Source organism: Pseudorasbora parva, chromosome 24 (genome assembly GCF_024679245.1).
Source record: "Pseudorasbora parva isolate DD20220531a chromosome 24, ASM2467924v1, whole genome shotgun sequence".
NCBI classification, from domain to species: domain Eukaryota; kingdom Metazoa; phylum Chordata; class Actinopteri; order Cypriniformes; family Gobionidae; genus Pseudorasbora; species Pseudorasbora parva.
Genome location: NC_090195.1, coordinates 32,747,652 through 32,763,112, shown reverse-complemented (window position 1 = coordinate 32,763,112; position 15,461 = coordinate 32,747,652). Strand labels below are relative to the sequence as shown.

The 15,461-nt window shown below is 39.6% G+C and overlaps 1 protein-coding gene across 1 annotated transcript in view; it reads right to left on the bottom strand.

Annotated features, from left to right (window-relative positions):
* sugct (succinyl-CoA:glutarate-CoA transferase) overlaps window positions 1-15,461 on the bottom strand; it is a 190,746-nt gene that overhangs the window by 22,015 nt on the left and 153,270 nt on the right. Inside the window, exon 13 of the mRNA XM_067434816.1 lies at window positions 2,076-2,139. Within this exon, the coding sequence (XP_067290917.1) occupies window positions 2,076-2,139 (64 nt within the window). The remainder of the gene's footprint in view (window positions 1-2,075; window positions 2,140-15,461) is intronic.

Sequence of the window (15,461 nt, the reverse complement as noted above, 5' to 3'; positions counted from 1 at the left end):
CCTGATATCCCGGTATCACTCCAGAGACAGCTGACGCAGAATGCATTTGTTTTGTGGTTGTGGAAGCATGCCGAATTCGCTGAAGCTCTTCATTCAAAAACATTTTTGGCGCACGTGAAAAAAATAAAATTGGGTGGACCGATGGAAGGATGGAACTTTAAGGACTCTTTGTACACATAGACAAAAGGATTAACTAACTAGCCATGACAAAACCATTAGCGGTCCTTTCCTGCCAGTGTTTGCTTTTTAGTCACTGAAGGGACAAAGCATAGATCATTAGCAGGGGTCGTTCACTGGTGTCTACGTAAGTGGCGTGTATTTGTGTGTTTACGGAGCTGCAAACCGCAACTCAATTCACTGTTAGTAAAACCACCTGTCTGGAGTGAGTCCATCAGTGTCTGACATTTGAAGCACCACGAAAACAGCAGGAATCAAGTTGTTGAGAGAAAAATGACTGTACATTGTCTTGGCGACAGCCAACATCTGCATTTAACCTTTCTAAAATGTTGTCTCTCCCTTCAACATTCTTTTCTAGGGGCAAAAAAGCTCGCCAGACCGCAGACCTGTCCGTTTTGGGGATCAATGATGCTTGTTTTAAATATGTGGACGATCAAACGAAAAGACGAGTTCAGAAAGCGTCTCTCTGGGACTCTCACACCGAAGAATGAAAGAGCCTGGGGTGATTTTTATGTCAATGGAGAAACCTTTACTTCATTGAACGGACAAAGACAAGTCAAAACAAAGCATTATAATAAATGATTCTCTCCTGTTCGATACAAGAGAGTCGCTGAGGGAAGTAGACCTCTTCAAAGTCCAAGGGTCTGGATGCGGAGACTAGACATAGTATAGAAACGCAAGAGGAAGTTCAAATGTAAAGAGTTTAAAGGAAGAGTTCGCCCAAAAATGCTTCTATTTACAACAACCTCATGTCGCTCTGAACCCGTTTGGTTCATAAGACCTGGAATATACAAAAAAAAGTTCAATGGGGTTCTATATAGAACTCTAGGGTTCTTGACTCAAATTTACAGAATGCTTTATGCCGAAAAGGTTTTAGATAATGAGAAATGTATTTGCATTGCAAAATACTCTGTTCCCGGCAAACACAAACACAGAATTTTCCGTTATTTGTGAGATAGCGCTGCCCTGACAAATTCTGAATTTTCCTGGTGTTTTCACTGTTAAACGCTAGCGGAAACAATATTACACATCTTCTGAATGAGTACAGAATCTCCTGATCAAAACACAGACAAGAAGATGCACAAACAAGCGGTGTCATATGTAATCATATGCATATGAAAAATAACGCAATCATCAACATTAAACAGCTTATAAAGCAAAACTCTAATGTTACTGAATGAAATGTTGACCCAGGTTGAGCTACAGGACTGTGAAGCTTAAGGGTGTTGATGGACTCGATCTACTCCAGCTGTGTTTGATCATCACTCTGAGTCTGATTTGGATGTAGTCTTTGACAAAAATGTGATTTTCTCAGCGTTTTTTTTATTTTGTTTGTTTGTTTGTTTGTTTAAAAGCAGAGGCTCTGTTCTTTCTTCTGATATATTGCATGCTCAGATATCCATACAACAAAATATTCTGGGGCCATGACATTTTTGTGCAAATTATTAAAAAACCCAGTGCTGGCTCGCAAAAAAAAAAAAAAAAACACGCTGGTGGGGAAAGATTTAATGGGATATTCCTTTTTTCCCCTAATGATAAAGTGTGTTTACAAGTTGTTTAATTAATAAAATCTAAAATGATTTGAAACAAAATATATTAGAATGAAATCCATAAATTATCCCATGATTGGAACACATACAAAGTTTCTATATTTAAAGTCCCTGACAGAATCCTTTAAGCTTCCATATATAGAATATTTTCTTCTAGTAGGTGCGTGAATATTCATTTTGTGAAAAATAACCAAATTTACATTTTTACATGACCTATTCCAGAAACTGAATGTGTTCCTGATACGCAAGAATACCAAGTTCCAGCTTAGAAATAGGTGCTTAAGTGATTGATGAAAGGACTGCATGGATTTTTTTTTGCTCTTCACCAACAGCAAATTCTATACAAACCTGGCACTGCTATCCTTCCTGATGTTGGGTGGTCCATTTCCAAAATAAGGCCATTGTGAGCAACCTGGGAATGGAGACAAAAAAACATGAGCCAGAGACAATTACTCATGCCAAGTTTTTACACTCCTTTTCTTGAAGCTATTAACTCACTGTCTTTTCAAAGACCACACAAATTTGCCATTTTACCTTTGACTTTTTTTTTTTTTTTTTTTTTTTTACATTTTTGAGTGTACTCAACAAAAACAAGTTTAAACTAACAGACACGACAGCTACAAGATTTACGAACCTTGAAAACACGTATCGTTTTCCAAAGAAATATGAATCAGCACAACTGCTTTCAACTTTGATAATAGTCATAAATGGTTCTTGAGCAGCAAATCAGCATATTGGTATGATTTCTGAAGGATCATGTGACACTGAAGTCTGGAGAAATGATACTGACAATTCATCTTTAAAATATATTTCAATAAAACTAGGGCTGCCTCCTAATAAACTAATAACCTAATAGTCTAATAAACGTTAGTTGACTAGAAAAGAGCTTAGTTGACCAAAATTGTATTAGTCGGTTAGTCGCAGAGAAAAAGAAAAACTCCACAGGAAGTGGCAAACATTTGTCAACCTGAAATATGGCTTATCACATAAGTAGTAGAAACTTTACAAGTTTGCTCAAACTAATGTTAACCTATATAAATATGCGCTATTATTAGGTATATATCTGTGTTTGTGTGGAGCGCACTGTCATACAAGCTCCAGCACTGTCACTTGCATTTAACTTCAAATACTAATGAGTAATAAAGAGTAATGCAAACTGTAAAGGGTCTACTTTTATTTCTGTAAACTCACAATAACAAGGAAACATTGTGCTTTTGTAAAATAATGAAAACAATCAGGATGCGCTTTCTACCATCACGGTCTCAGTGAACTTGAGCGTCACAAAAATTAACCTAAACTCAGCGTATACTTGCCTCACAGACATAAGAAATATATCTATAGAAAGCTTGAAATGTACTTTTAAAATACAAATATCTCAGATTATGTAATCCATATGAATCGTGCATAAAGGCACGTCCACTACTTTGAAGATGACAAGTCAGCATCATTGACTTCATCTCTGCAGCCGAAAACACAGAAAACATTATCAATAAATTATTAAAATATTGACTTTTTTTATAACACACTCATAATCCTTATGTTTGCCGATGAGCAAGCTTTATAGCGTGTGTTTGAGCCCTTGCTATGGACGGTGGGGTAAAGAAGTATTTAGTCAGCCACCAATTGTGCAAGTTCTCCCACTTAAAAAGATGAGAGAGACCTGTAATTTTCATCATAGGTACAAATCACATAATTTTTAAAGAATTTATTTGCAAATTATGGTGGAAAATATGTATTTGGTCAATAACAAAAATTAATCGCAATACTTTGTTATATACCCTTTGTTGGCAATGACAGAGGTCAAACGTTTTCTGTAAGTCACCATAAGGTATTTACACACTGTTGCTGGTAGTTTGGCCCATTCCTCCATGCAGATCTCCTCTAGAGCATTGATGCTTTGGGGCTGTCACTGGGCAACAGAGATTTTTAACTCCCTCCAAATATTTTCTATGGGGTTGAGATCTGGAGACTGGCTAGGCCACTTCAGGACCTTCTTACGAAGCCAGTCCTTTGTCGCCCAGGCAGTGTGTTTGAAATCATTGTCAAGCTGAAAGACTCAGCCACGTTTCATCTACAATGCCCTTGCTGATGGAAGGAGGTTATTACTCAAAATCTCACAATACATGGCCCCGTTCATGCTTTCTGTTACACGGATCAGTCGTCCTGGTCCCTTTGCAAATAAAGAGCCCCAAAGCATGATGTTTCCATCCCCATGCTTCACATTAAGTATGGTGCAACTCAGCATTCTTTCTCCTCTTTCTTTTACCAAAAAGTTCTATTTTGGTTTCATCTGACCATATGACATTCTCCCAATCCTCTTTTGGATCATCCAAATGCTCTTCAAACTTCAGACGGGCCTGGACATGTACTGGCTTAAGCGGGGGGACACGTCTGGCACTGCCGGATTTGAGTCCCTGGTGGCATAGTGTGTTACTGATGGTAGCCTTTGTTACTTTGGTCCCAGCCCTCTGCTGGTCATTCACTAGGTCCCCCCGTGTGGTTTTGGGATTTTTGCTGACCATTCTTGTTATCATTTGTCTTGTTATACAACTAGACTAGGGAGCTGATTGAGACGCACCCACTGTTTGAGGTGGTGGGTAGGTGTCTTTTATACTGATAACGAGTTCAAACAGTTGCCATTAATACAGGTAACGAGTGAAGGACAGAGGAGCCTCTTAAAGAGGAAGTTACAGGTCTGTGAGAGCCAGAAATCTTGCTTTTTTGTAGGTGACCAAATACAATGACCAGACAATGTGATTTTCTGGATTTTTGTTTCCATTCTGAAGAAGAAGAAGAAGAAGAAGAAGAAGAAGAAGAAGAAGAAGAAGAAGAAGAAGAAGAAGAAGAAGAAGAAGAAGAAGAAGAAGAATTTTGCATAATTTAGGAGCATTGACATTGAATGCTCTACCACCTACAGTGGACACCCTAAAACGAGAAGTGGAAAAAAATCCAAGCTCAGATGATCTGAGGGACCAGGCAGGAGAGTAGTGGTGTAGTAAGTCAGACATATATGGAGGAGCGAGATCGTTTAATGCCTTAAATATTAGAAGTAGTACCTTAAAGTGAATACGTGATGCCATAGGTAGCTAGTGAAGAGAGCAAGTGAGCAGAGCACCTGGTGGAGGTAAGAACTCTGGCTTGTTACCTAGCAATACGTTTTTTAGGAAGAAATAGAGCATTGCAATAATCCAAATGGGATGTGATTAATGCATGAATTAATATTACAGCATCAGCCTGAGTGAGAGCAGATCGAATATGTGCCATATTACGGAGATGGAAAAAAGAGTTTTTAATAAAGAAAGAAATGTGAGAGGCAAAAGTTAGAGATGAGTCAAATAAGACAACAAGATTACGGACAGATGAAAAAGGCTTAACATCAACCCCATCAATTTCCAATGACAGGTCCATTCTTTTGACCGTGGTTGCAGAGCCAATCATCAGGAATTCCATTTTGCTATTATTTAGTTTAAGGAAATTCAGAGACATCCAATGTTTGATATCCCTGATACATGCAATGAGTAAGTCAGGCAATGATGCCTATCAGAGCTGGCACTGAGGTAAATTTGGATGTCATCAGCATAGCAATGAAATTGAAGTCCATGCCTGCGTATGAGGAACACCCTGTGAATGCGGAGCAGTGGCAGATTTATAGCCTTGTATGGTGATGTAATATTTTCTGTCGTTGATATAGGAGATGAGTCAGGAAAGAGCAGAACCAGCGATGCTGATATCAGAAAGATGAGAAATTAGTATTTGTTATGGCAGATGGCAGATTCTGTCTCTCATAGTTGAAGTGTACCTATGATGAAAATTACAGGCTCTCCTCTTTTTAAGTGGGAGAATTTGCATAATTGGTGGCTGACTAAATACTTTTTTGCCTCACTGTATTAGATATAGGCAATTAAAGGCTCATTGTTATAATTTGTGGCTTATTAATCTAATTAGACGACTAATTGCTTAAATGAACGACTACTAGTCGGCTACAAAAAAACTTTAGTCAAGGACAGCCTTAGATAGAACAGTTAAAGTTACATTTTTGTTCACCCAAAAATGAAGATTATCTCATAATTTACTCACCCTCATGCCATCCCCAATGTACAGTATTGTTCAAAATAATAGCAGTACAATGTGACTAACCAGAATAATCAAGGTTTTTCGTATATTTTTGTATTGCTACGTGGCAAACAAGTTACCAGTAGGTTCAGTAGATTCTCAGAAAACAAATGAGACCCAGCATTCATGATATGCATGCTCTTAAGGCTGTGCAATTGGGCAATTAGTTGAAAGGGGTGTGTTCAAAAAAAATAGCAGTGTGGCATTCAATCACTGAGGTCATCAATTTTGTGAAGAAACAGGTGTGAATCAGGTGGCCCCTATTTAAGGATGAAGCCGACACTTGTTGAACATGCATTTGAAAGCTGAGGAAAATGGGTCGTTCAAGACATTGTTCAGAAGAACAGCGTACTTTGATTAAAAAGTTGTAAAAAATGATAGGCTGTTCAGCTAAAATGATCTCCAATGCCTTAAAATGGAGAGCAAAACCAGAGAGACGTGGAAGAAAACGGAAGACAACCATCAAAATGGATAGAAGAATAACCAGAATGGCAAAGGCTCAGCCAATGATCACCTCCAGGATGATCAAAGACAGTCTGGAGTTACCTGTAAGTACTGTGACAGTTAGAAGACGTCTGTGTGAAGCTAATCTATTTTCAAGAATCCCCCGCAAAGTCCCTCTGTTAAAAAAAAGGCATGTGCAGAAGAGGTTACAATTTGCCAAAGAACACATCAACTGGCCTAAAGAGAAATGGAGGAACATTTTGTGGACTGATGAGAGTAAAATTGTTCTTTTTGGGTCCAAGGGCCACGGGCAGTTTGTGAGACGACCCCCAAACTCTGAATTCAAGCCACAGTACACAGTGAAGACAGTGAAGCATGGAGGTGCAAGCATCATGATATGGGCATGTTTCTCCTACTATGGTGTTGGGCCTATTTATCGCATACCAGGGATCATGGATCAGTTTGCATATGTTAAAATACTTGAAGAGGTCATGTTGCCCTATGCTGAAGAGGACATGCCCTTGAAATGGTTGTTTCAACAAGACAATGACCCAAAACACACTAGTAAACGGGCAAAGTCTTGGTTCCAAACCAACAAAATTAATGTTATGGAGTGGCCAGCCCAATCTCCAGACCTTAATCCAATTGAGAACTTGTGGGGTGATATCAAAAATGCTGTTTCTGAAGCAAAACCAAGAAATGTGAATGAATTGTGGAATGTTGTTAAAGAATCATGGAGTGGAATAACAGCTGAGAGGTGCCACAAGTTGGTTGACTCCATGCCACACAGATGTCAAGCAGTTTTAAAAAACTGTGGTGATTATTTAGTGAAACTTTAGTGATTCACAGGATTGCTAAATCCCAGAAAAAAAAATGTTTGTACAAAATAGTTTTGAGTTTGTACAGTCAAAGGTAGACACTGCTATTTTTTTGAACACACCCCTTTCAACTAATTGCCCAATTGCACAGCCTTAAGAGCGTGCATATCATGAATGCTGGGTCTCATTTGTTTTCTGACAATCTACTGAACCTACTGGTAACTTGTTTGCCACGTAGCAATAAAAAATATACTAAAAACCTTGATTATTCTGGTTAGTCACATTGTACTGCTATTATTTTGAACAATACTGTATATGACTTTCTTTTTTGGAAAAAAATCATTTCTCTGAGTTCATATAATGCCACTGGAATGGCTTTTGACAATTGAAACAAACGATTATGATGGTGATCCTCATGACCAGCGGATGAATCAATGTCTACTGTCACACAAGCGATCATGAAGCGGACATTGTAGCGTGTGACGCAAGTATGTTGTGAAGTTTGTGCCTCGAAGTAACACGGAAGCACAGAGAACTGCCATTTCTCGCATGAACGGCCCTGTCCCACATGACACACTTTTATGCACTTTTGGCCTTGTGCACTTACGAAAGTGTGGACTCAGGGGAAGACTGCAAGTGTTTAGGGTTCCATCTGGGACAGGGCCAACTTCACAATGCACTTCCGCCACAACGTCAGCCTTGTGATGACGGTAGACTAGATGCAGTGATTTAGAAGACATCATTCATTCTTTGGACTCGTTCATTTGTGTTTATCTGAAGAAAGAAAGCACAAACATGGGGCATGAGTAAATGATGAGAGAATTTTCATTTTTGGGAGAACTATCCCTTTAAATTGTAATAATGACATTTTAAATTGATCAAATAAATGCAGCCTTAGAAAGCATAAGTGGTTTTTGAACAGTAATATGTCGTCATTTACTCATTCTCATTGATCCAAACGAAATGCAAAAGGTACATTTTTGAAGAATATTATTTTCCATATAATGAATGTAAAGGGGACTGGGGCTGTCAGGCGAACAAAGGACAAAAACAAAGGACAGTAGATATGTTCAAATAAGACGACTCACACAATACAGTCGTTTTAAGCCATGCAGAAATAAACAAAAAGTCATTGTCCCGTGACCAAATATAATTTCAGAATACTTTGAATAGTGTACACAAGTCATATGGATAATGTTGTGGTGCTTTCTTGTCAGTTTACAGCTTGTCCCATTTCATTTTCTTTATGAGACAAACAGTGGCCAGGGTATTCTCAAATTTCAGTCTTGTGCTCTATGGAAAAACAAAATCATACAGGTTTGGAATGACACGAGAGTGGGTACATGATGACAGTTGTTTCATTTTTGGCTAAACTATTCTTTTAATCTTCTGAATTGTATGTGGTTGAAGATGAAAGGAAATGTATATGAAAACAGATGATGTGCCTGAGTTGGCATCTTTCTTTGTTGTTCGGTTTCGCTCATGAGACTCCAAATGCCACTCAAAGTCTGGCGTGGGTCCCAACAGAATCCAAGGCTCTATGTAGTCTGTCAAAGCGCATTAGTGTCATTAGTGCTATAGGTTCTCATGTCACTGAGCTGAAGCCAGACAGTTATGTAAGATGATGTCCAGACCACCAGACGTGGATGACACCTCCCTCACTCTTTTCTTTTCTCCTCCCCAATGTTTTCCCTCAATGCTCTGTGCACTTTTCTGACCCTTCTGGGGAAAGTTCCAGAATTTGAGAGATAGAAACTCTGCGCCATGCCATGCTCTATTTAGAGGCAGTTTGGATGGGTGGCATGTATGCTGTGTGTTAAGCGAGACTCTGAATGATGCGTTCATGGTTCATGTGATTGTTGAGGATTGTGGCTTTTAAAAATCTCTCTCATCTTTTTCATCCAACCTTTTTTTCTTCAATGTCTCTTGAGCCGGCTGTACACTAAATGCTTTTTGATGTCTGTTATGATTTTAGCTGGATAAGATTGTAACCTTCGACACTAATGAGATCTAGGGACATGTTTGGCTTGTTTTCAGACTGCATCAGGTTTTGACATCCGCATTGATGCACAACACTGAAACGGTGTTCTGTAAACTAAAGCCGTGTGTAAATAAAAGTAAACAAAAAGTCCTTGTGCTATTTTTGGTAAATGATTTTTCTGGCAACCCTTTCTTGTTATTAACTTTTGTATCAGTGGCTATTGGGCACTTTTAACTTTTTTTGAAACACACTTTACACACTTTCAATGTCTAACAGTGGATATACAGTGTTCAGGAATTGTAGTAGTAATATTTTCTGAAAATCAAGTAAAAATCCCTCTTGTGTCACCTCTACCATCTCAAATCTGTGTTTAATAGATTCTGCAGTGGTATTTTCTTTGTTTGTCGTAATGGTACTACAGACTGTGCAATTTCGGCAAGATTACAGATCACACTGTACGACGTGAATGTAATAAACTTGGGTACGACATGTATGTAGATTGTATGATATAATAATAATAAAATATAATAAATAAAACAACTATATAAGAAACAATAATATAATAATTTCATTTTACAGTACAACTATAAAACAAATTTAATATTTAGGGTTGTCTTAATTTCAAACATTAATACCATCAAGTTCTTATTTTGGTGAAAACTGCAGAGCCCATAAAGCTTGTCTTTTTTATTTATTGAACTAAATTGCATTACTTTGTAATCAATTACTGTACCTCCATTGGCTCCTGCTGCATTACATGAGGACGTATGTGTGTTACACTACAGGAATGTAGCCAAAGCATTTCGACAGAAATCTGTCAGATGACAAGAATAATTGCAAAGGCGGTTAACTTGCCGTCAGTGAGCATGCCACACTAAAACAGTTCAAGACTTTCAATATTGCCTTTGAAAACAAATCACAATGATCTACAAATTTAGTCTCAGATGGCAAAAATCACAAAAAGAGTCAAACATGTGTGCATAATGCTTTAGTCAGCCTGATCATATTTATCACTAAAGGCTCAGTTCTGGGTTCTGAGAAAGGGTTTGCTCATTTTCGTATCAAACACTGTAATATGGGAACAGTTAAATCAAGCTGAATCATTGAGCTCTTGGCCATGGAGCATTGAGGGTCCAGCCACACGCCATACATGCATCTACCTCAGTCAGTGTGTGCATCAGACAAAATATCCGCCGTTTGCCTTTGAAATGCAAATTGGTGAAGTGGGGAAAGAAATGTGGCAGCATAGCTATTCTGTGGGGTGTTTGGATGATGCGCAACAGGAAGAATCAGAATGTGGGAATGGACACAAACAGCTCTGTTACACAACTGGAAGGAGAGATAATGGGGGTGGGGGGGTTGGCACATAAAGTCAAAAAAGAAGAGAACAAGATGATGACGATGATGAGTTTTCCAGGGAAACTTAGTAATGGATCTGGTGGAATGACTCCTTTCAGGAAAGAACACGGGGAGTCTCCACAGTGCCATACTGACTAAGGTGACCCTATGACCAATGACAGAAATAAGCCAAACAGACTTCAACCTGACATCTTTATGTGTGTGTGTTCTACACATTATTATCAATGCATACATATATACATGCATTCAAACATGTAACATGCTAAGAACTTTATATTCACTTTAATAATGATCCAACCATAGACTCTTAAGAGTTTGTCTATTTAAAGGGTTAGTTCACCCAAAAATGAAAGTTCTGTCATTAATTACTTACCCGCATGTCGCTCGACACCCGTCAGACCTCCGTTCATCTTCGGAACACGAATGAAGATATTTTTGTTGAAATCCGATGGTTTAGAAAGGCCTTCATTGACACCAATGTCATTTCCTCTCTCAAGACCCATAAAGGCACTAAAGACGTCATTACAAAGCCCATCTCACTACAGCGACTCTACAATTAAGTTTTTTTTTATGAAGTGACAAGAATAGTTTTTGTGTGCAAAAAAACAACTAAATAACGACATATAGTAATGGACCGATTTCAAAACAAAGTTTAGAACGTTTATGAATCAGTGAATCGATTCATGATTTGGATCGCATGTCAAACTGCTGAAATCACGTGACACTGGCGATCCGAATCATGAATCGATACACTGATTCTAAAGGGTTCGAAGCTTTGTTTTGAAATCGGTCCATCACTATATAAGACGTTAGTTAGGGTTTTTTTTTGTGCACAAAAACTATTCTCGTCACTTCATAAAATGATTGTAGAGTCGCTGTAGTGAGATGGGCTTTGTAACGACGTCTTTAGTGCCTTTATGGGTCTTGAGAGAGGAAATGACATTGGTGTCAATGAAGGCCTTTCTGAGCCATCGGATTACAACACTAATATCTTCATTTGTGTTCCGAAGATGAACGGAGGTTTTACGGGGGTGTTGAACGACATTAGGGTAAGTATTTATCGACAGAATTTTCATTTTTGGGTGAACTAACCCTTTAAATCCAAACATCATCTTTTGGGTCACAGGTGGCATATAGTGGGATGATATCCGACCTAGAGCTTAGCTGTGATATAAGGCAGGCACCACTCGTTCGAATAAGGAGTTGCGGACCTAACGACAACTTGGTGGTGGAATTGGTTGGTGGCTCAACCAATTTCATATTTTAAAAAACCACACAGACCTCTAAACGCCACTGTGACATGGTGAGCCCGAGCCACAAACAAATAATATTGTGCTAACCAGAAGACTTACTAGACTGACTTACTTAGCACTTACTGATCATATCTACGTCTCTCATCCGAATTTGTGCCTTCAGGCGGGTATGTTACATAGTTCTCATAGCTACCAAAATCCAGTGTTCTGTATTTTGCGTACGTGAGTTTTTGCTGTCGATGGCTATTGCTGCGCGTTAGGCTAGAATGCCATACAAAACCAACCCATTGGGCCACTGAATCCGCATTAACGACAACAGTTGGGGCATCAGCCTTAGTCCTAATGGGTTGTTATCATAGCTATCCAAATCCAGTGTTCTGTATTTTCCGTACGTGAGTATTTGTTGTAGCTGGCTATAAAAAAAAAAAAAAAAAAAACAGTTGTGTACTGTGCTAATTAATTGATATTTCTTACAGCTCTTACAGGTTGTTGGCTTTGTTTGTTTCGTTGCTTCTATTGCTCTACCCTTTTTTGTAAGTCGCTTTGGATAAAAGCGTCTGCTAAATGATTAAATGTAAATGTAAATGTAAGACTGGCCAGCAGCGGCTCTTCCCCACTGCTGGCGGACATACTCAGACAAACGAGTGAAAGGCAACTGAGGGCTACAATGGCAGGCTCCAGGTACCAAATTTCTTTGGGAACAATTCTTTAATTACTGGGCTTACCATCCCTCTGCCCCAAGGCGGTGAAGTATCCAGGGGCTACCGATCTAAATATGACAAGGCAGACACAAACAGCACCAGGGTTAGAGCCCTCAGAGTGTTAGAGTGTGCAAATGCTGACAGACAACCTCAAGATGGGGTGATCTTTCAGAGGAGGTAGAGACCGGCAACAATCAGTGACACTATCCACATACTATGTTGCTAAAAAACATAATTGGTTAAAGAAGTTCATGTCAGATGCCGTTGCTTTCTGACAAAGCATTGGACATAATCGATGAAAAAGCTCAAGCGTGCCTAGCTAGTGACAAAGTAGAGTACAAGTACCTTCAGGTTATTTTAGGGCCAACGCAAAGCGTAACCGTGAAGCACTACCAGTCCCTAGATAATGAGGCGGAGAATGGGCTATATCAGAACAATTTAAAGGCAGCATACAGGACAATCAGTAAGAAGAAGGGTTCACACAGGACTCAAAGCACCACCCCAATCCTTAGAGCAGATGGTTTAATATGCTCTAGTCAATCAGATATCTCACATCGTTGGTGAGAAATACTTCTTGAATGCACTAAATCACCATCAAGCTATGCCATTTTTGGACTTGACCACTGAATCCGCCTCAGCTCTTGATGATCCAAGTATATCATCTGATGCTTTAACATTGGACGAGGTCAAAGCTCCGTCATTGCTGCGCTGTACAAGGGTAAGGAGCCAAGGAACAAATGTTCAAGTTATAGACTCATTATGCTTTTGTCAGTTCCAGGAAGGTCGTTAGCAAGGATTCAACCTCTCCTTTTGTCTCGACACCGCCCTCAACAATCAGGTTTCACCCCAGGCAAATCTACAAAAGATCACATCTTTGCCCTTAGGCTCTTATCAGAAATACACAGCAAATTTCAACCAATGTCCCTCTTTAGGCAGCATTTGACTGGATCTTCAAGCACTGTGAAGCACACTGCGGGGCATCAGCATTCCAACTTTCCTGCTAGATCTCATTGAAGACCTTTATTCAGACACTACTGCCAGAGTGAGAGTTAATGACTCACTCTCAGAGGAGATTACAACCACCTCTGGAGTCAGACAGGGTTTGTTCTGGCTCCAGCACTTTTCTGCAGAGCCATGGATTGGATCCTTGAGCGAATAGCAACACTCAATGGGATTAAGCTGCCAGAACATGATTTCACTGACTGCAACCCAGATGATGTTGCATTGCTAGATGTCTGCATCAAAACTGGCAACATCTCTTGAGCATCTCGAGTGAGAGGATTCCCACCTGGGCCTCCACATATCATGGCAAAAATACAAATTGCAGAGCATGGGCAGCAGATCCAATACCAGGAATATCACTGCCAGGGGTCAACAGGTGGAAAATGTCACAGAGTTCACATATCTGGGGAGCGCACAAAACTCAGATGGAAGGTGCTTGGCTGATATTGCACGCCAAATCGGCCTGGCTCAAACGTGCCGCACGCATCCTAAAAGGTGTAACCAAAGCATCTTGTTTGCTCCCAGGTGGTTCGTCCCAGTATAGCTTATAAATCCCGCCCCCTCCATGTATTCTGACTGGACGAACTAAACAATCAAATTACACTTTTTTCCAAAGAAGGTCTCTGTCATTTTAGGTAGTTTTTATCACGCTGATGTAAATTCATGTTCATTCTTTAAATAAGTTTGGTTTAAATTACTTATCTGATGCTATAAAAACAGGGGCTGTGGCATCATGATTGAGAGCTTATCTAAGTAAAGTAGTCAATGAGGGTTTTGGGGGGATTTCCGGGAGGAGATTGGAGCTTTAGTTTTAAATTCTACATGTCCATAACTGTTAATTTCATAACGACATAATGACAGATTCTGCAGGAGTGTTGGCGGGTTTTGATATTGTGGCTCTACGTCCTGCACAGACACAGGTCCCAAATCAGTGTAAGACGCCAGTGTCATATTTGGATATTGGCGGCTTCACTTTTCTCCAATGGAAGATAGTGTAGGGGCATTGTCCATCTTTTTCAGGTCTATGGTCTGGCTGCTGCAGCAGGACTTTCTAGAACCTTTGGCATCAACGGAGGATCCAGCTTAGCACAAAACTCCGGTTGAACTCTACCGGTGTGTTCCCAATCCTTCTGTACGGCTCCGAGTCTTGGACTTTTCAATGGCAAGATGCCGAAAGGCTTCAGTCATTTCATATGCACTGTCGGCGTCAAATCCTACATTTGCAGTTTGCTGGTTCAACCTCATAACAAACGTGGCTGTCACCCTACGCACCAGTCTTTTGACAAGCACAGACATTATTGTTCATTGCCACATGACTTTGTTCTGACATGTGGCTCAGGTTTTTAAAGCCATACGCCACACAGAAAGACACGCTCCAATTGGCTAGAGCAGACCACCTGGTCGCCCTCGTCGAACATGGGTTGAACAGATTGGAGATGGCTCCATCTCCTCCCTCCTTCATGAATGAAACCTTACCATACCACGCGGTCATTCACTTCACATGACGATATTGGCGCTACGAGCTACCACTGCTCTGGCAATAATGATAATTGATAATGATATATAGCAAAAATATATGGCAAACAATATACATACACACAGTATCAAAAATACATTTTCTTTCATAGAACTGCCGATCACTGGATATTCTCTTTTTCTGACTCAACTGTAGTTTAGATACTTTATATTAAGTAATGTATACCCTAGTCAAGGTGTAACTGACTTTACGTAAGATTACAATGTGCAAACATGTTAATAGTCATATAATGTTTACTGATACACTGGACACAAAATAAATAGCACATCTCAAAAGACGGCAAAAAAAAGTGTATTCCCAGTAAACAAATCCAAACCATGGAATAATTTAGAAACTCATTAATCACACACGCTCACACATTACAAGCTGAAATTATTTCAAGAAAGGACGTGATCCTGTCACAGTTCTTAAAGACGAATGGCTGGAAAGTTTCCTTCTGATGCGATGATGTGCCTTCTTTCAGTCTGTGAGAAAGAACAAGATTGCTTGCCACATCCTCCCTTTTCAGATTTGGATGAGGCTGGTT